General features: G+C 35.5%; 1 protein-coding gene across 14 annotated transcripts in view; it reads left to right on the forward strand.

The window, feature by feature from the left end:
* DMD (dystrophin) overlaps nt 1-22,736 on the forward strand; it is a 1,316,389-nt gene that overhangs the window by 1,231,690 nt on the left and 61,963 nt on the right. For all 14 annotated transcript variants that reach the window (XM_062600033.1, XM_062599961.1, XM_062599984.1 and 11 more), the window contains 3 exons: nt 12,259-12,333; nt 17,349-17,550; nt 20,940-21,025. In XM_062600033.1, the coding sequence (XP_062456017.1) occupies nt 12,259-12,333; nt 17,349-17,550; nt 20,940-21,025 (363 nt within the window). The remainder of the gene's footprint in view (nt 1-12,258; nt 12,334-17,348; nt 17,551-20,939; nt 21,026-22,736) is intronic.

The raw sequence follows: 22,736 nt of genomic DNA on the forward strand, positions 1-22,736 counted from the left end.
GTTGACTTTTGGATAGTAGGAAGCACTTTCAACACTTGGAACGCATGGCAGCTGTCATGATACTATTTTGAATACCCAAATTGCAATCTTGATATGATTACAGATGTGCTTCTCTGATGGACGTTTTCAGCAGCTTTTGATTTTATTAATAGAAGGACGTCTATAAGATACAATAGGTCAATCCATACTCTACTATAGGCTGCTTTATAGACCATTTAATAGCTATTTCCTCTTAATGGTCTTTCGAATAAATAAGAGAGAGTATAATAAAAAATAAGCTATTTCTTTTTAAAAGAAATATCAACGAATATGCTGCACTCATAAAGGAAGCTACATCTCTACAGCAAAGGGTACATAAACCAGTTTTGAACAAGTTAGCTCAAGTACCAGGGCAGTCCAGTCTAGCATTCAGTGCAGGCTTATTTACCTTGGTGAAAAATAGCTTAAATTATCTCCTGCTAAACTCTATGCTGACATAATTAGACTGTTTGCAAGTAGCTCAACTAATTTGTTTCAAGCTAACTCAGGTATCTCTGCACTGCACTGAGATAAAGACATACTCCAAATTTTTTAGAAAAACAGTATGATGAAATGAAATAGTGTGAAGTCAATTTCTGCTTATAGTATTAGTAATGTGGCAACAATTTATGTTTTATAAATAATTCAGAATACTGTTCTATATATCAGCAAGGGACAATAAAGTGTATAAATTCAGGCTAATTGAATGCCAAAGCAGACAAGTGTTGACTTGCCACTTAATTATAATGTATTGCTGTGTTTCTCTTCTTTATATTTCCTCTCTTAAAGTGAGTAGTTTAGAGTATTAGGACAAATAGTGATCGTGCATGCAGACATCTCTTTAGTATGGTAGATCTTCGAACAGTTCCCTGTTAATTGAACTGCAATCTGACTCTGCAGGCTACTTTGATCTGGAGATTGCAAAATATTTCTGATGCTGTTGCTGGTCAGACCTAAAGCTCTGATGAAACTCTTCTTCTTCTGATATTTCCGTGTTTCAGCTAGATTACTCTTGAATATCAAGAAGTGAAGAGGTAACTATAGATGAGGGAGAAACTGCCCTGATGGCTTCAGGTCAACCGTTCAAAGGATGGTTGAAGTCAGTTTGCTTTTAGTTTAACTGAAAATTTTATCATTGTGTATATCACCTGGATGTCAAGAGTTTAAGCCATTCTTATATCTGACTGCTTAAAGAACATGTTTAGGCAGACCCCCGCCCCATAAAATGTTGTTTTCCCTTCAGAAGCATGAAATGTCCGAAAGCACAGTGGTCTCTTTGGCTAGAGTTTTCTTTCTGAGCTGGGACCAAGTGCTTATTAGTACAGAAGCAATACTAGTTTTGGCAAAGGATGCATAATATATATTTTTATTAGTATGAGTACAGAACCAAGGCGATTCCTTGTGCATTGCCATGTAGGATGAAGCTTTGATAAAATAGCTACTAAATAACCCACCATTTTATTTTATTTTTGAATCAAGTATATTCAGCATTGTCTAACTCTCATACAAATTGCATAATGCAAGCATAACCCGTTTAGTCTTGAATAGAACCCTTAGTGTGTTTTCAGTGCTTTGCTTTGCCTCAGGTCAAAACGGTAATAATGGGATGTTTGAAGTCTTTTCAGACTGTTCGGTAATATTTTATCTGAAAAGATATTATTAAAGTTGATTTTGTATTGCATACTCATTAGGTCCTATTATTTTTCCCCAAGTAAGGATCTACATTTTTCTTCTCATTCATATGAAGAAACTAGTAAAGAGCTTAGCTATCTTTTTGCAGTATATATGCAATCTAAAAATACAGTAGAATACGTGAATTTTACAATTCAGGCAAATACAAAAAAATGACAACAAACCCATCAATGCTTTTCATTTCTGTCTTTCTAACTCCTACACTCAGCCCGTAAGGAATAATTCAGCTATGTGATGTAGTTCTCTGTACATCTCTTGATACTGACTGGTGTCTTTCCTTTCTGTAAATATACCACATTTTGTGATGCCAGTACATCATAATATACTAGGGATCCTTATGTCTAACTTATATTCTTAAAAATTACTGAAAAGTTAATTTCTTTTAAATGAATGAGGAAAGTTGCAGTCTCGACAAGGTAACATTCATTGGCCTCTGTCTTTGAGCCACAAAAGGCCTTTCTGTAAAAAGAGGAGTGGTATTGGTTTTATTCTTCATGCATCCAGTTCACACACCTACTAATGATTATATTTTGCTAAAATAGATGAATTCAAAGTTCTAAATTTATTGTCTGTGACTTCTTTATTTTTTTCTGGTATGGCCAAAATATTTCTATTTTTAGGGATTTGAAGCTAAATTAACTGGGAGGATTATCTGGTACTCATAAAAAGAACATAGAAAAATGCTACAACTGTAGCTGGTCAGGCTGTTGGTCCAAGAGGTCCCATATTCTGCCTCCAATAGTGACTGCATCAGAGAAAGCAGAAAGAACCATTAGGAAGAAATTATAAAATAGCCTGCTCATGAAGGAGTGTTTCCAAAGTCTCTTTGAGTTCATTTGCAGATACATGGCCAGTTATAGTAGTAATAACTATAAAATGTTTGATTTGAAATTTAATATGTATATCATAAATTTTTAACTCGTTGATATTATAAGAGATGCTTTTGCTTTTAAGCTGTTTAAAGTGCTTGCTTCAGACTGCTCTTTATTATTTAAACAGCATACCAATTCTGTAAGTTTTGATTAACCATCTATTCCTGACCAATTTTTCACTCTTCATTTAGTTAAGGTTAAATCAAGTTACGTGAGAAGCTGTCAACATTAAACATGATTGTTGTTTCATAATCAAGTCAGAGTGGCAAGAGGTAGTTGGAGTAATGACCCTAGCTACATCATTTAGTTTATCTAATAGATGTTGATTGACTATTATGTAAATTAAGAACACAGTAAAAAAAGCAAATGCTGAAATGGGAAAGGTAGTAAAAGTCAACGATGCATCTGAGATTCAAAGGCTGATTTGGGCAAACTTCCCCCAGATTGGATTTACCCCATTATGAACCACTCCCATTTTCTTCTGACTTCCTTCTGTCTTTAAAGTAGCAAGAACTGCTCCAGCTGCTTTTTTTTCCAAAAGCAATTTCCCTGCAGCAGCTCTGCTTTTTTACTGTGTTCCCATTTCTTTAACAGACCCTTGCAAATTAATTTTTCTCACCTTTCATGATAATCGCAGGGCAACACTGAAATGAAAATTTGTGGTATTTCACTGTGTCCTGGAGAATTCAAGGACCTTTGGGTGAGGAAAGAGATAGGAAGAGCAGAAACCAAATAAGTCTGAGATTGCTTTTTTTTCAGATTATCTTTCAAGTGTGAACATTTAATTGCAGACAGCTATTTTCAGAATGATAACATTTTGTCCTTAACTGAAAATGAATCTAACCTTTGTAATGATGGCCCAGCAAAACTTCTCCGTTGTGTCATAATGTTATGCTGGCTGGTGTCTCCCTCTGCCAACCTTCCCATGTAATGACAGTATGTGTTTCCTCGAGACACATTGCTGTCATTGTAAACAGTAATTCCAACTGCAGGATGCAGTCAGAAATGTTGACATATGCATCTGTTTATCTCTCCTAATTTCACCAAGGTAAGACAACAGGATAAAAAACACCCACCCCTAGGAGACTGCAGAGTGCTGCAGCTGATGCTGGTTTTCCATTTAATTAGGAGCAGGAGGGGGAGGGGAGTATCAGTTTGTCTGCAGAATATATGGAAGAAATGTCTAAATTGCTTAATGTAAGATGAGAGGAAGCTGAAAGGCACTTCTGAGCCTCCACCAGCCTTTTGACAGCAGCCATCATGTTGCTCTTGATTCTGTACAGGTTAGTATAGGTAATGTAAGGTTTTAACTCTGATGGAATGATCAAGGTAAATAAGCATTATATTTTTGGGGGTCTGTGTAGTTTAATTTGTCCTTATAAAATGCTTACTGGAGAGGATAAACTACCCCTCTGTGCTCTAAAAATTATGCATTTTTGTTACAAAACTATTGCACAGTGTATTGTTTTTCTGTGAGATTTTATTCATGTCCAGCTCATTGATTCCCATGTCTGTATTAATAGGATGTGCCTATCATGCACATTTACTGAAATTCAGTGAGATGGTGCATATAAGCTTAAAAAAATTATTTATCCTTTGCTGTCATTTTCAAGCAAATTATAATCTGAATAACAAATTTTAATTTTCAGTCTAGTAAATAGGATTTTGGGGGTTCTAACAGCCTTGGATAGTAGTCAGACCTGGAGCATGCTGTCTTTCTGCCAGAGAATGATTGTCTCCTGTATAGACATGCTCCAAACAATCAATGCAGGTAACTATGGCAGAGAAACCTTAATTTCCTGATAGGCTACCAATTAAGAGTATTTAGCCTTGTGTCCCCAGAAATTTATAGCATAGGTATATTGTCTGTGAAAGAGAAAACTACAGAGAGAGCAAAGTAATGTTCTGTTATGGAATACATGAATGTGTAGGAATGTTTGACTCGAGTATTACACATTTGGTTTGCAAATAGGCACTGTTCAGTAATATTTTTGAAGCTACTTGTTTGCTGTTTGTTTGTTTTATGATATTTCATTAAGGCTGTATCTAAACTAGCATACATGGGAGCGCTGGTGAGCTTCTGACTGCAAAACCTAGCCACATTCCAAACCCAAAATAGGGTGAAACCCAGGTCTGTATCATACTCTCTCTTGTAGTTCTGAGTTTGCAAGCTGAAGAAAAGCTATGACATGCTGAAACTAAGTTCCCAAATGCCATGTCAGTTGATCAGATAATCAGCATGCTGGCACATGCTGTGTTGTTCATCCACTTCTTGGTATAAATGCAATCAGTAGCAGTTTGGTGCCCTGTGCATCTTCCACTTACTAATTAATTTGCAGAGACTCTATCAGCTGTTTTACTCTGTGGGACTGTTCTAGTACAGCAAGCTGGTATCACTTCATTGAGAGTTGCTAAGCTGTATGTCTGTATATATAAAAACAATGTTTAGCATTATTTATTCTCAAAGCAATGCAAATGATAGCATTAATTATTGTTATAATAAAAGAGTCAATGGCTAAGACTCAACTGATATTAAGCAGTGTTACTTGATTAATTTCTTTCCTTTGTGCATCTGTCTCATTTGCATTTTTAAGTTACAGTTCCTAAAGAGGCAATGTATGCCACTGTAGGGCGTCATTAGAAGATTTACGTAAAGGTTTCGTACAGCAGGAAGAAATTGAGTATTCTCATCAGCTCGTCAGGGAATCTCAGCTACGTTGAATCTATGTGAGAAGAGACTTCTTGAAAAGACAGAGTGCTATAAATGTCCGATGAAACATGAAGACTTAGTGGCTAGTGGTGAAATTATGGTCTATTCAGGATTGTATAGTAAACAATTTTTAAGCTGAGCTAGATGGGCATTGTCAGAGATGACACTGACATGTTATTTCCAGAATCATTTATCCACTGCAGGCAATATATTTATGAATTGCTGTTTGAGCATGTCACAACCTATAGTTCAGTAAAACTTTCAGGTTTTCAGGTGAGTCAGTGTAGGTTCATTCACCTTGCAAACAAAAGGGTTTTTTTTTTTAATATAAAAACAACTCTGGTAATTTTATCAGATGAGGATTTGATAAGAATGTCCAAATGAGGATTTGACCTGATGAGATCCAATTTATTCTTTGAAAGAAGTAAGGCAATGTCATATTTTACTCTTGAGATGCAGTTAGTGTCTGAAGCATTCAAAATGTTCTTTTCAGTTTAATGGTAACCAGGCAAATTACTGTCCGTAAAATCAGGTAAAATGATTGTGTTTTGTCCTCATTCATTAAAAAATAATAACAATAATATTCGCAATAATATAAACAAGTAGCTCTCTTTAAACTAAAAAAAAAATGGTTTCCAGGTTAAAAGGACTTTCTGAGATGCCTTCTAATTACATTGCATGTGAGAGACAAATTATTTGAACAACCTTTGGCAGGAGATAGTATGTCTCATCCCAGAGTGTTTAAACACTCAGCCAGATTAGTCTATGTTAGAGGACAGTACATTATCAAATGACACATCCAGTCATTCCGCACTCCTAGCAGCTGCAGCAACTGTAGAGTGATTAGTCTTTCCAAGAATGACCATGCAAAGCAGTTCAGTGATAACACATTACTGAAAATCTATTGTCTGGGTCATAGATGTGTGCTACTTAAGGAAAAAAAGTTCTTCCATGCTGGACACTAAATCTTTTTTTTTTTTTTTTTTTTTTTTTTTTTTAATATGATCTTCCTAGAAGCTTACTGACCACCTTTAAAATTTTAATTACTTTTAATACTTTTAATTACTTTTTAATTGTTTTTTTGGGTGCTCTCCACCTCATTTTGTTCAATAAAGGTACAAGAACTTCAGGATCTGTTTTAAATATTTTTGGAAAAAAGTTCATATCCATATGTAAAATCTAAAAACTGAAATTTAGCATCTTTTTTAAAATAATTCCAACATCTTATTTGTTGATGTTGTGTCAGTAATGAGTGAAACACTCTAGCTGATCATTAGGATTTCTGATGCAAATTGTTGAACCCTTTCCAAATAAGAGTGATTTTACCTGATTGTTCACTGTCAGAAGGATCTGCTCTGTATAAATACTGCTATTTCTACAATACTATAGAAATACAACATTGAAAAGTGCATTGATGACACTGCCCCAATTCTTTTGAGGAAGGATGTAACCCCTCTGTTCTGGGACTACTCTCATGCATACAGAATTATGCAGAAGAGGTTATGATTCAATTACCTGATTATCTTTAATATTTCTGATTTTAATTCTTACTATTAACAGTTTGGAGTCCTTTTCATTAAAGTCATATGTATAATAAAGGCACAAGTTCTTGATAAATAGTTTGTGGGCAACTGATGGACATGGAAGAAATCCATTTTCTAGATAACCTTCTCCCTTCTGCCTCAATTGTCGTGAAACAAATGTAGGTGCTAATAATGTCTGTAACAAAAAGTAGTAGTCAAAAGCACATTTCTGGTTTCTGGGAGTTGTTTATGCTTTAGCACCTTAATTTGCTTTCAAAAAGACATTTGAATGGCTGATGCAAAAGATGTATCTGAGGTAGAACCTGCAAAGAACATGGAGTGATCTCACTGCTGTGCCTACTACTGCAGGAGTTTTTATTGAATCTGCTGCTATGTAGAGATGAGTGATAGGCATCTGCTCTGTCTTACAATGTTTCTGTAACATAATCTTAGAACTTCTTCCCTAGAAGCATTTCTATCCCTTTGAACAGAGAGTTCATTCATGACTGAGTGACTAGAGAACCATGATTTCTTTTTATTCCTGCATGTAAATATTAAGAACTGATATTCAAATGTGTTCTGTTCCTCTCCAGTGACCAGGTAACCTTTTTCACTATATGGTTGTTGAGAACCTAAGCAGTTTGTGCTCTTGAGCATTTACATTTTTTTCATCTATGTTTGAAAGTTACTTCTGAGCAATGAGGAATAGGGATGGGGTGGGGTATCATTAAAATGATCAGCAGATCATCTGCAGCCTCGTACCTCATGGGTTTTCAGACTTTTAATCACCTCCTTCAAGTGATGAGACTGTGCATCCCTCTTAGGAGAGGGAGGGAAAGGCTGGAGAAAAGCATGCTTTGTATGTATAGTTTTCCTATCTACCAGAGATTGTAAAAGCTCTTGAGGTAACACTTAGTGGGTCCTGACTGTTTGGGAGTGAAGAAAGCATCAGATTTTTCTCTCCAGACCTAGGGAAAAAAAAAAAAAAAAAAGGAGGAACTACTAGTGGTTTTATAGGCTCTCGAAAGATTGCTGCTGTTTGTACTTTTTCCTCCCTCCTCCACCCAATGTATATTTAGCAGTAATGTTTGACTTCCAGCCAAGCAAAGTGTTACCTTACTGTAAATTTCCCTCCATTGCTGTTAGTGGTGATGCTACCACTAATGTTACTGAGTTACCCAGCTGAGTTACCCAGTCTTGATTCCCTGACAATCTTTTCCCTTATTTATCTTATGCAGGGTTCATTTAGAGGAAGTTGTAGGCAAGCAAGAGAAATATTTGAGCCCAATTAGAGATGTGAGGCTTCTCATTGTTCTTTGTTTGCATTATTTCCAGCAGTAGTTCAAGATGGCAACAGCAGGAGTTTCACAGGAGTTGAAAGAGAGCTAAATTATTAAGATCAGAGAGAGAGGAGGGGGGAAAAAGTTATTGAAACAAGTGAATTCTAAGCTGCATGACTAACTGACAGGATAAGGTGGAAATGGAGAGTTAGTTATGCAAATCCTTAGATGCTGGTCTCTCTTAACTGATGTTTGTAGCTGCCTTTGTTTTGTAGAGATTCACTGTTGTGCTCTCTCCAAGGAACAACTTACTTTCTTTTGCAGTCTAGCTCAGAATTTGAATTCCTATCTTCTAGTTATAAAATGCTAACACAGTAGTCTTTCAAGAGCCATAAAATCTTTTATTAGTTGCAGAGACTTGAATTTAAAATAATTAGAATGTGCCATTTTTGTACCCATTTTGGTAGAAATGGAAAAACAGGCAGCAAATAGATGAAAGGGACAAATGAAGACTGGTGAGTGAGGTCAAGAAAAAGCCTTAAAGTGGTCCCAAATATAGAAGAAAAGAATAAAATTAAAAGGTAAAATTGCTGGGCCTAAAATCTGAAGGAAAGATATTGCATGGTATGGCAGCAATGTAGTAAATGACTGTCATCACCAGATAAATCTTTCATTAGGAGCATGGAGGTGCTGGCACAGCAAACAGATTGTGAGCATTTGACATTGGGGTAAGAACTAAGTATGAACTAATATTGATAATGGGAAAAGAGAGGATAGCGGGGTAGGGACATGCTGTCCCTATATTGGACCTCAGCATTTAGAACTAAAAGCTAGTATTGCTACAGCTTCCACAAAACCTGGGATGAGGGCTATGAAACTAGCACTTGACATTGTGCAGATACTTCTTAGCAACAATCTTGTTGTAGATGATCAACAAGCAATGTCATTAAATGTGATAAGAAATTCAGTGTGCATTATAAGTATTGTAAAAGAAAACTGTAGCACTGTTGAGATTAAATGACTTCATGAGTTGTACTTTCTGCCCTGACTGAGGACTGAAATATGTGTATATATTTACTTCTTAAAAAGTAAATTTTAAGTAGAAAAGCTTTTTCAGAATAGTCAGTTGAAATTTAGGGAATGCTTACTCATTTTTATCAAATGCTAGCCATAATCTATATTAATCTCCAGTGTATTTAATTTTGCTGAGTCTCACTTTTATCAAATAAAAATGTTACTTCCAGGATTTTTTTTTTTTTTTTTTTTTTGGTTTTGCAGAATACAAGTGCAGAGTTACAACAAGGGTACAAAATGAAATTGAAGTCACAGTGCGTTGGCAAGGGACTGCTTTATTAATTTGCCTTCAAGACAGATTAAGTTACTTTATAGAAATTACACAGTTTATTCCACACCCCATTAAGGTTTCTGGACCTATCAGTGTTTTTGTGAGAGAGAGTGCTGGCAGGAACAATACACCAGAGAACTGCTTATTAGAAAGGTATATGGAACTATGCAAAGAAAATGAAATTGTATACTAAGCTGAAAGTTTTCCATTTCTCTTGTAAGATGGTGTTTTAGAGACACTCCTCAGTTTTTATTTAGGTATGCAAGACTATTGAATTATTGAACCTCAAGTTATTCATTCAGAACTGTTTAATTAAAATATATTTATGTAATGGAACCTATATTCCCTCTGCTACTCAAACTTGTACAGCATTGTAAATGGTACTAGGATACCCAAAATTCCGTTACAAACAAGTTTGCTGGTATGTGCATTGAGCTTCTTTAAAGAATTGTTCTGTTTGCCGTATTTTTCATAATATTTTCATAATATTCTTTCTCTGCTCTTGGAGGCAGCTTATTAGGTCTGTTTAGCCCAGTAGGCTGCCTGAGCTATTCTGAGCTAGTATCACTTTGTTCTTTCTGTATTCAATGAGTAGTTCACATTTGCAAAGCACTTTCCCATCATTAACTCCTTAGGCCCCACAATTTTCATCAGAATTAGTAAATTAAATGCATTCACAAATGTTCCTGGGCCCTGAAGCCAGCTGGCACTGAACAACCTATTTCTGTACTAGTAAACCCTTAAATTACAGTTGGTCGACCTATCTGTTGGGATGGTTCCTAGCACGTTCTACCATCCATGAATATCTGTGCCCAGGAGTTATTTGGATAGCTTATCAAAGAACAATTGAGGCCAGCAGGCACCTCTGGAGATCATCTGGTCCAAACCCCTGCTCAGAGTTACCTAGAGCAGGCTGCCCAGGATCCTGTCTAGAGAGCTTCTGAACATCTCTGAGAATGGAGAGTCCACAACCTCTCTGGGTAACCTGGCTCAGTACTCAACCACCCTTATGGTTTTCTTGTGTGCGAGTGAAATTTCCTGTGTATGTTTGTGCCCGTTGCGTGTTGTCTTGCCACAGGGCTCTGCAAGAAGAGTCTGGCCCCATCCTTTTGACACCCTTCCCTCAAATACTTATACCGATTGGTGAGATTCCCCCGAACCTTTTCTTCTCCAGGCTGAAGTGCACCAGCACTCTCAGCCTCTCCTTATGTGGGAGGTTTTGCAGTCCCTTCATTATCTTTGTGGCCCAAAGCATGCTAGGAGGCATTCTGTTCTTTGAGCAGTATGGATGGGGCACGCTGTAGCACATAGAAGTGCCCCCATGCACTGCTCGGATTCTCAGTGGAGGTGCCCTGTAATGTCCCTGCAAGGAGCCAGTAATTTCACTTGGTAACAGCACCAGTTCATTTACTTACTCTGAAAACAGTGAAGTTGATAGTTTATGTTCTCTTCAATTGAAGCTACAGCATTGCATCAGTATGCAGTTAGTTTAGGTAGTATGTATGCTTGTGCACACGTAAGCCCTTTGCCAAAATTATGCACTAACTTTTACTTCTTGAGTTCAGCTCTGGACAATGCAAGTGGTGGTATATCTGAACTGTAGTGCAGAGAGGCTGAATCTAGTTGGAAATGGGTTAGCTGAGGTACCGGCAGGATTTTAGCCATAGTAGCTTTGACTTCGCTTTCAGTAAATCGATCTTCATTCTTGGTGCAAAGGGGTTTGTCCAAGTTTGCTCTTAGCAGAACTGGAGCCAGGATTAGAACAAACGTGTCTTCTTCAGTCTTTCACAAAGATATATGGAACAGAAGGAGTAAAAATACATTTTCCTGGATATATTCGGTCCAAAACACATTATGACCAAAAATTCATCCTCTTGTTTTTGTTTGGTATTTGCTGCTTGGACTATTGAACAGTTGCTATGCTTTGCTCTGGAGAGAACCATAATTCAGTGTTGAATGTTTACATAGCTCTTACTTAGCCTCAAAAATGTAGAGATGTTTCTGTGCAGTGTGCAACTGGTCTGATTTGATTGGTTTGATCTGTGGTCTGCCTTTTTTTTTCTGTAAGATTCTGATTTTGGAACAAGTGGTTAAACATTCTTCTGTGTAGTGGAGAGTTTTGAAGACATTTGATAGCCACCTGAGAGTGTTTTAACAAAAATCTTATTATATCATTTATTTCTTGTCAGTTTTAATTCCTTTCCACGCTCCCCTTACAACTTATCAGCTCTATGCAATTTCAGAGGTACGCCTGAAAACTTACTGGGCTGAGTAACTGAATTTTTGCCAGGAATATTTTGGATATTCCTGGCATAGCCTGTATCAATCTTAAGTAAAAAGTACAACAGTTTCATTGTGTGTTTTTTACTTAGCTTATGTAGTAGCTTATCATTGCCAACTCCCCACCACCACCATGTAGAGCTCTTTTTCTCGTCTGCCTAGCAAGCAACCTGACTTAATACATCAGACAAAAAGGGAGGAGTTTCAGATTCTTACCTCTCTCAAAGTGGCTACAGTGTGAAAGGCTATGGTATTCTCCTACAGCACCATTATTAGTCACTGCTAATATTACTTAAAGTAGTCTTTAAGCTCAGTGCCTTTGACAGGGAAGTAACACTGTAAGACTTGTACAATTTTTCTTTTGAATGATGGTCAAGGTTTGAGTGCATTTTCTCAATGAAGTATAGTTTCTAACATAATTTTTTCCTCTGTTTTTGAAACGATTGTAATGTTTTAGCTCAGTTTATTAGCCTGTTTTTGAGTCTGGTTATTTTTAAGATGTAAAGCTAATTTAAATTTGAATATTTTCACCTTTTAGCTGACCTGAACAATGTCAGATTTTCGGCTTATAGAACTGCCATGAAACTCCGAAGGCTGCAGAAAGCCCTCTGCTGTAAGTATGTGCCTGTGTATCATCGACTGTAATGAATACTTTATTACCAAAACATAAGCTTATGCTCTCAGAAGCAGAAAAATACCCCCAGAATATTTACCTAGCGTATGAAACCTTTCACCTGCTCCCATCATTTTGCACATTCCTTACAAAATAAAGGCATTAGGCAATCCCAGATCTGTCAGATACAAGATGGAGCCAACAGATCAGAAACAAAGTTAACATTCCCTACATATTTCCTATCTTTACATTCTTTATCCAGGTGTTTTCACTATGCTCACTACTAAAGCTGGGTCCTGTTTCAGCCACAACTTTACAGCTCAGCAACAAATGAGATTGTACTATATTGAGATCAATGAGAGTTCTGATTAAATAATAGTTTCAGATCTTAAATAGTATAGTTAACAGTTGGTTAAGTTGAATCTTGAACCCTAAGGGGTTGTTGCCTTTAAGTGAGATCATTAGAAAAAACATTTACCTTCCTTTTTCCACAATTAAAATATTGTGTTCAAAAATTCCTTTGTCAGTCATATATTAGTGATGTACATGTTGTAACATTTTAATTCTCTCAACTGTGTTATGATATTCTACCTGTCATTTTAGTTACATTTGCTCTTTAGCTTATTGAAACTTGATAGCTAAATAATTTGCTCATAGTTTCTTGGTGGGCCAGTTAGTTACGAAACTAAACAGTTCATTAGGTGGTACCATTTGGAGGGTAATTAATATATTTTAATATTCACTATTTGGAGTTTAATTGTAGGGTTAAGATTCTGAGATAGCAGTTTAGGCACTTGCAACTATTTTATTTCAAGTTGAGATTTGCGCTCACATGCTTTCTGGAACTGTGTCAAACTTCAGTATTTTTAAGAATGTTTGCTCATGGGCTTATAAGGATGGGTGAATTCCACTAATGAATAGACTTAATCTCTGGCTGTCCCACATTTATTAAAAAAAAAAAAAAAAAGTGAAAATTCTTGTAACATAATAAAAGATATCAATAAGAATTGGAAATTACTACACGCAGTGTTTTCAAACATAATTTTGTCTATTTGTCAACATTAATGCAATGATAAAGAATGAATTTTGATAGCTGATGATCAGAAATAAACATCTTTTCATGACATAGAACTCCTCCCACAATCATTGTGGAAAGAGAGTGAAGAGAAATTAGAATGGTATGCAGCATACAAGCTTTCATGATCAGTGCAGCACAGAAGTAATGGACTAAAATTTTTAAATGATAGGTTTCTTTTAGCTGACAGTGCACAAGTGTAACTGATAGGCTTTTATGACTAAAGGTGAGGACCCTAAAATACTTTGCATCCCATTTTATCCCTGATTGTACTGCTGCATAATTCTGCAATTATCTTGGACTATATAATGTAGAATTGATAATTATCTACTGAAATCTATTGTCTCTCACTGGCTTTCAAGATTACGCTTAGGTGGATTTTCTGAGAATGAATTTTCAGAAACATGCAGTGGCACTTACGCTGAATACTTTAGCACATTCTTCATACTTGTTTGTATCTAAGGCAAAGTATTTAAGGAATTTGATTAATAGTCTACTCTTACAAAGATTTTCACTTGGAGACACCATCATTGTATTTGTGAATTCTGTGATTTCAGTGTCATTTGTGAACTCAAGTTTAATTAGGTTTAAAAAAGTCATTACTGAATTCTTTTTCTTCAGTTTGATATTAAAAGAAATAGAGCACAGTATTAGGTCTCAAGGCTCTTACATTATAACAAACAAGACCCTGAATTCAAGCTGAAATAGTTGCTGCTATCAGCTCTTAGTTTTTATTTCATCTTTAAAATCGATCATAAAAAAAATATGAAAAGCTTAATAATATTGTCATCTGAGGAGTTTTTTCAAACTCCAAAGGTATCTACACAACAGAAGGCCTTTACTTTGACTGTAGTACAAGAATAAGTATTTTAAGTTCATAAATCAACCTGATTAATATTAAGACATTAGGACATTAAACCTAATGGAAAAATACAGAAAATGATAATCCTTAACAAATAAGTGATTGTGTGTATTGCATTACCTTACGAAAATCTAGTGTGTCATTCTGTCATCCCAGCCTTCCAAATATTTATGGGCATGCCAAGTCTAACTATTACACCATTTGTTTAAATGTATGGTTTCCTTTGATAATCACATCAGAGCATGTTGACTTTCTATTTTTGCTGCCTTTAAAAGATCTGATCTCTAAGTGCAAACCACATCTGAACATTGTGATATCAGTAAAATGGGATATATTCACAAACTTTTACTGGAGTTGCAGTAAAAGAAAATATTCAACAATTTCTCTGTTAGTTTTTTTTTGTTATTTTATACAGACTACATTAAATAGTTTTTAATGTATCAGCCAACAGCATCAAGTTACGGAAGAGAGGAGCTTACGTTCTGGGAGCACCATTGATGTTTTTTATCACCAGCCGTATGTTCAGTTTTGCCTAAGTTTAGTGTACGACCTCCATAGCATATTTTCTCTTGCCTGATAATTGTCATTTTTATCCTTCAATTGGATAGTGATTCAGGGTCATTTTTTATAGTTTTTCTGTTTTCTAGACACAGGTTGGCCTAGATACAGACGTTCTAACACTTTTTCTTTTCCCTTAGAGGCCAAAGAAATATTTACATAAATGACTTACATTTCAAAATAGCGTAGGTGTTTCTGCTTATACAAATTTTGAAGTCAATTTCAGAATTTAAATAGAAAACACAAGTGTGACAAAGAACCTGTAGAAAGTTCAAAGCATAAAATGCTATGGTTTATTTTAATTAAAGCTTTACAAATCACTGCGTGGCTGTGAATTTATAATTCTTTAATATGTATCTGACTTGGTGGGTTTCTCTTTGAAAAGGCTGTCATTCATGGGACCTCCATATGTGCTTCCAAGAAATAAATATACTATTCCTGGTTCTAGGAGAGGCCTCCAATACATTCCTTTTAACTTTATGGTGAAGAACCAGGAGGAACTGAAGTTGGTGAAGGCCAAAGCCATTCTCCTCCCTATAAAAAGAAGTTCCCTGTAGCAGAACTTAGTGGCAAACACCTTGTGCTTGTTGTTAGATGAACATGTATCAATAATTTAAAGATAGGACAGCAGGTTGGTTAAGAGCAGGGGTAAAGGCTTTTCAGAAGATGTTTCTAATTCATGTGAAAAGCTTTCACAAAATGGAATGACCTGTGTTTAGCTGTAGTTGCATGTATAATTAAACTGCCATCCAGATGCCTGAGGGGCTCATTTAATTACCATTGATTCATTGCCTCAAAGGAACTGAGAGTTCAGCCTGAAGCTCTGAGTTAAAGGTGTTGTGAAGGCAGTACTATGTTTCAAATTTGGCTAATAAACTGTTATTAGAAGAGCATTGTTCTATGACACTTTGGAATGAGGCTGCTAACTATGCTCTTGTTGGATGTACCTAGTAAATGAAACATAATATTAAAAAAGAAGCTTTTAAAATAAATACCTATATGCTGACATGAAAAAAATAAAATTCTAATAATACTCTCCACTAAACAACACATACTAAGTTAAATCACTGATATAATAATAGGGATAGCATTCCAAGCTTTCCTTATTTGCTCTAGAAGTGGGTTCTTTGGGCATATAGGATGAAATTTTTTAGAAGTGCTTAAGGGATTTATTGGCACAAATCCCTACTGATTTTCAATGAAATTTATGTTCCTGAAATTCTTTTGGAACTTGTGAAATCCCAGCATAATGTCATGGAGTACTATCCAGCAGTGAAGTGTGCAGCTGAAGTGTTTTTCCTCTCTATTAAGACACAAAAGGGGCAATTTAATTCTTGGTAATGTTCTAGGGTACTCAGGTGTGGATTTGGCAAATGTGTCCTTTAGCTGGTTATAGCTCTGAAAGCTTCCTCTATGGAGTTTTGCATTTAGCCTCTGCAAACTTTTGTGACACTACAAAGAGACGTTGCTTACCAGGGCTCAGTAAAACACAATGTAATTCTAATGTTACTCCAACAGCATCTGGATTTTAATCCCCCTATTGCTCACTTCCTAGAAATTCCATGGAGCAAAGTTAGAACAGTTTACATATGGCAGCAGGAAGATCTGCATAGGTAGTCTTGTTTTTCTGTTTTGTTTTGATTTCAGTTTTACTTTATAAACCAACATCTCATCGCTTTCTGATTTGGTCTCTTCTGAAGTGTGGTACTGCTGTTAGGTATATAATTGCAAAGTTCTTTGATGGTAGTAGGATTTGTATGCACAGATTAATTACACAGTTGATTAAGTGTTTTACCATGGACATCCAGGTTTCAAAATATGTTTGACTTGAATTAGAATGAAAATCAAGATTTTAAATATCCATGAAAGAAAATTCTGTTGTATGTTGACTGAAAAATTTTAAATTTGTCTTACTCTGTAATGCCACAGAGATATTTCTAAGTGTAAATGCTCTCTGAAATTAAAAATAATCATAAGTCATTTAACATTCTGGAATCTTAGTTTTGCTGTTCTCACTAGAGAAAAATTAACAGGTTAATCTCAATTCAGTTGTGATTTGTTTGCATATTCCTTGTGGAATTTGGTTCGGTTAAGATTGCTTGACATCTGTTCGAAATGAATGGCACTTCTCATAAGAGTTGATGGCATGTACCGTGCTTAGGGCACATTCAGTGAATGCAGTAGTCAAATATTATTCTATCTGTAGGCATATAAAACATGAAATATTTAATTTTTACTTATGTGGTAATTTAAGTAATATTTCCATAGAACTCAATAGCATAATGGGTACTTTACAGCTAAAAATGAAACAGGTCTCTGATTTATAAACATTGCCATCTGAGACCACAGCTGAATAAACAGTGCACCCGCAGGAGTCTTGAAGCCACTCTTGCAAATGACTATCAGAGAGCATATAATGGTGTTGGCCAGTTATGCAAGCCAAGCAAATTGCTATAACTATATTTACTTTTTAGGTACAGGTAATATAAATACTGTTGTTCTGCAACCTTTGTTTAACAGTGGATCTCCTGAGTCTGTCTGCTGCATGTGATGCCTTGGACCAGCACAACCTCAAACAAAATGACCAGCCGATGGATATTCTACAGATCATTAACTGCTTGACCACTATTTATGATCGACTAGAACAAGAGCACAATAACCTGGTCAATGTTCCTCTTTGCGTGGACATGTGCCTCAACTGGCTGCTGAATGTCTATGACACGTATGTATGGGTACTCTAAAGATACTGCTCTGAAAAACTTTTCCAATAGTACAAGGGGAAGGGGTAACAGGTAATGAGCTGTTCTTTTTTTATTACAGTATGAATGGCTTGGAGCTGAAAAGCCAGTAGTTGAAGTGAAAATTTAGTAAAACTAGTGGCCTAATGGTTGCATTTAGCTGAATCAGTAGCCTTGGTTAGGCTTACAGTCTTATAATTATTGCACTAAGTAAGGAGAGAACTGGAAAACAGAAGTTTTTAAAGAGTTTTGTATTCAGAGCATTCCAGTGCTGTATCTCATCATTACATCAGCTTGTTTGAATTTTTGTGCTAGTATACATTCATCTGAAGAAAGTAAGAGAATTTTCAAGAAGCAGCAATATAAACAGACTATCTGTGTGTCGGTCTTCTGGTTGTTAAACCTGTTCAGAATTATCCATTTTTATAGCTTTCCATTTACAATCTTTGTTCAAAGTTGAAAGAGGCTCATCTGTAATATGTTTGCAAGGCTTAGCAGTCAGTTGATCTGAGAAACTTTTCTCAAAAATTTAATTTTAAAAAGGTTACCTGTAGATATGAAAACAATGAAGTAAATTTACCTTAAGAAAATCTATGGACTTTCCTACTTAGTGACTTGATGCTGCTGCTCATAATGCATAGACCACTTATAGCACGTCTTATATGTTAATTTTGGAATCAGCTCTTTTTGAGTTTAGCAGAGGGGGAAAAATGTTGTCAGTGGAAGTCCTTATTTGATTGCTTAAGGTTTTTCCAGCTGTCTTCAGCCAGAGATGCTCATTGCCACAGCAGAATAATCATTTACGTATGGAAATGGAAGGACATAGGGCAATTACTATATTTTCACTGACATTTTGAACTGCACTGAAGTAAAGTTGTGTAACATGTTTTTTCCATCCACTGTTTATCACAGTACTGAATTTTGGATGATTACCTGCAGAAAAACTGCAGATTTTTACACAATCTCTTCCTGCAGGATAACCCTCTGATAAGAAAGTTTCTTCTACCATCACTTGCAGCAGCTGTAGAATCCTGCAAAGCAGATTGCACAAATCACACTACATTTTTGTGTAGTGTACTGGTAGTAGGGAATGGAGCTGTATTCATTTATCAGCCTGATTATATTTCATTAATTTGCTCTGGCTTTCACAGAGCTCAGATCCAGTTTTATCTTATCTTAAAATATAAATAAGATATAAATGAAGATATCCACTTAGTGGAAAAATAACAACAAAAAGACCATGCTAGATACATTATTCCAGATCAGTCACATCAGTGGCAGAGAAGGAAATAAAAATCATTCCACAGGCTGCTCCTAAGCAAGGCCATTCAGCTCATATTTTCTACGTCCAGTTTAGATTTCTTTATGTTGCTCTGTGCTGAAAAGTACATCATTAGAAATTATAATTAGCTGCCTCCAGGCAATCGCCTGGGTATGGTAGGGAGCTATGTATTGCAGGACTTGATGAAACATGGTGTTTTATGTGTTGGGGAAGCTCGTAGGTATTTTGTTGAAATTCAAGTTTGAATTCTGCTGGTAAGAAAGAAGATCTTACATTTACATGTGTTTAGTTTTTGTTGTAAACTTAATAGACAAAGATCAAGCTAAGTGCATAGTAGTATTGAAGACATTTAATTAAAAGTACTGAATTTTTGCTTTTCTTATAATTGAAAACTGTCATTTGTTAAGATACTAATCGAATTCACAGTCAATGGCTGATCTAATTATGAGCACAGCGGTGCAAATCCAGAACGTTTCAGAGTTGTTTTAATTGATCAGTCACTCATGCTTATTTGCAGTAGTACACTAAATTACTGGCTTGACTTGGGAGGAGAGTACAGTGAACTGAACAACTCATGATTTGTGCAGGTTCCAATTAAATATGCCTTTCAGGGAAATAATCATTCTACATTCATCTCCTGTATAATTTGCATGAGTCTAGTATTCATCAGCAGGAGTTTCTCATGGCACAGATAATAATTAATTTGGAAAAGGTTTGAGGGAGAGAAGTAAGGATAAAAGAATAAGGAGCAGGGGTGAAAAGCAGAAGAAAGCAACAAGTTGTTATTCACAATTAAAAACACAAGCTTCTTTAACAGAAGGATGCAAATTCTAAATTCTGCTTTGTCCACTGGTTTCCTTATTTTCCAGGGATCATAGGTGTTGCAGAAGATATATATGAGCAAATGAACACAGTTGACTTCTGTAGACACTTTCATAGGATGATACTTTCATAGTATTAAAAAGAAAACCCATGTGTTAACCTAATAATGCAGCCTAATGCATGAATGTGACATGCCTATACGTGCTTTACCTTATTTCCTATGGAGTTCTTACTGGTGACACCACAAAATGATTGATAATGCTCTGCTTTAAAAAGGCATTTGTTAGACATTAGCTTCCTATGCTTTATACATCTCATTTGCAGTAGATATCATACATTTGGAATGCTATCAGAAATAAAAGTCTTAGGGGAAGTCAGCAATGAAAGTAAATTGAACCAAACCTGAGTGCTGAGAGAAGATCTGAAGGTTTGTCACTGCATTGCCTACAGTATCCAGGATGATATTCTTATCACAGTCACATTGCAAATCAATGGTAGTATCACAGTCACGTTACAAAGCAGTAGTAATTTTGAAAGGAGGACTGACTAGAGAGACAGTACGTGAACAGATGTACAGTTACCTACTAGGCTGTTTAAAATACTTTGAAAGAGTTTTGACTGTTATGAAGAGGAGATCAGAAGCCACAATGTGTAATTAATGACATAATAAATTCTGCAGTCTGTCTCAGTTCTTCTTGTTTGTTGTCAGGCTTAATCATTCACCTGCACATCTGCTTGTACAGGCCACTGTTCTGTGCCTAGCTACATACTGCCATCTCATACGAGTCAGGGAAGGTTGACAGACAGTAAGCAAAGGCTTTTCTAGAAAATGACCACCACATCTCATTTCTAAATAAAGTGAAGTTAAATTGTCTTTGGCAAAAGGAATGATTTCCTGTCTTATTAGAGCCCTCATCTTCTCTGTGAAGGGCTCAATAACAATTAAGAGAGTAGATGTTTTCAGGTAATTATAGGGCAAAGATTCTTTACCCTTGCTTTTGTCATAAAAAAGGACAGGAGTAATTATTTCTGAATGCGACCATTTCTAGCTGAATTGATACAACTGCACAATTCAATTCAACTATGCCTGTGGAAACTCAATCGTGTTTTGTATTTCATTTCTAATTTACATGGTAACAGGCCAATATGTGCTATGCAAAATTATTTTTAGTGTGACTTTAATAATGGCTATAGTAATGTTAACTTTGTTATAGTAAGCAAATTATGACATAACAAGTATTATATTATTAGCCACTTTTTTTTCATTAGGGGTCGAACAGGAAGGATCCGTGTCTTATCTTTCAAAACTGGTGTTGTATCCCTGTGTAAAGCACATCTGGAAGATAAGTACCGATGTAAGTAGTGTCATTTTTTGATTTTGTAATTTGTTTATTTTCTGTTTGCATTTCTCCTATTCACTACATAAATATTTAAATAGCATACAGAGAGATTTTCTTGGATGGTCTAGATTCACAGTGTGTTAATTTGTTCCACATTGTATTTTTAAACTGTTTATTTGGTGTAGCTTTAGGCAGATGCTAAAGCACATCTACATAGAGAAAAATGCGTGCCCGCATATTTGATTGGACAAATTGAAACACTGAGCATTTTCCACAGAAAGGTATTAAAACACTTCTGCTGAACAAAGCGTAGAGAATGTATAAACAATAAGATGAAGATTCATTCAGAAAACAATGTTGATATACAGAACATCATTTCACCATTTTAAAATACATTATCTCTTTAAAATGATTTTTACAGTGGGGATAGAGCCTTATTATGTACATTATGTTTAAACAGAGTTCCTTTCTTTAAATAAAGGTATGCAGCATGTTGGGGTTTTTCTTTTGTTTTAATTCTGTAACTTCAGCTTCGTATATTTGTGTGTGTGTGTGTATATCCATATAATATTCTGCATATTTTAATGGACCAAGTCCTGAAATATTTGGAAAGAGAAGTTAGTATATGTTTCAGTTGACTAATGAATGAATGAGTTCGCAGTGAGGCTAGAGTCTGGAAAAGATCTGCAGATAAGTAATTTCCAAGGGTAACTTTGGTTAAATTAAATCGTATCACTTCAAAAAACAACAACAAAAAAAACCCTTCAGGATTTGACCCAATATCAGCTTTTCATTTATTGTTATTTTGTTGCTTTACTACTGAAAGTTGAAGAAAGCTGAAGAAGAAAACAGTTATTATAGAGTCTGTACATAAGACTATAGAATCAGATCAGATTATAGAAATCAGTATGAATATCACAGTTTAGATCTTTCGATGTTTCCATGTGTTTTTTGTGGAAAAAGTATTTTGGAAAATTTTTTAAATTTACAAAAAATTATTGGATACAACTACATAGATATTCTTAAAGAAATTCATGAAACTGATACTTCCTGAGGATTTTAAGTTATTATGAAAAACGTTTGTTCATATTATTAGAATCTCCTGTAGAGTATACACATCGAGGTGTATAATCCCCTTTTAACATTGTAGAGCATTCTTAATAGCTTAATGATGGATAAATTGAAAGCTGAATAATTTGTGGTAGAGGAAGGAATTTTCTCTGCCACACTGTACTCTGGCTCTGCCATCTGCACCAAAGTCCTACTGCTCTTGGAGTGATACTGTTGCTTCTGATGCAATCCCACCCTATAAATTCTTTCCCCTCTCATCTCTCCAGCAGAGCAGAGTTGGTTCTGATACAGCAAAATTTTTCAGAATTGCAGAAGCAATGGAAGGATTTTTCCCAAAATTATGTATTATAAGCACAGACTTGACAGGAGTGAAACTCTTGTGATTTAAAAGTAGTCCTTTCTCTATCTGTTCCTTTGTTCCTTCTACAGACACATCGAAAACAGATGTCAAAGTTATGCTAGGAAATCTCAAACAGTGCTGGAGCAACTATATAACTGTATCCCAGTTACAGGGTGAAATATTAAGAAGACTCCAAAAAAAAAGCATACTATTTTTATGCTTTTACTTTTCTTTTTTTCCTGTTTTTCTTCTCTCTCTCTCTCTTTTTTTTTCTTTTTTAAAAACTCTTTTTGAAAAGTAAGCAGAATTTATTCA

Source organism: Rhea pennata, chromosome 1, assembly GCF_028389875.1.
Source record: "Rhea pennata isolate bPtePen1 chromosome 1, bPtePen1.pri, whole genome shotgun sequence".
Taxonomy (NCBI): Eukaryota; Metazoa; Chordata; class Aves; order Rheiformes; family Rheidae; genus Rhea; species Rhea pennata.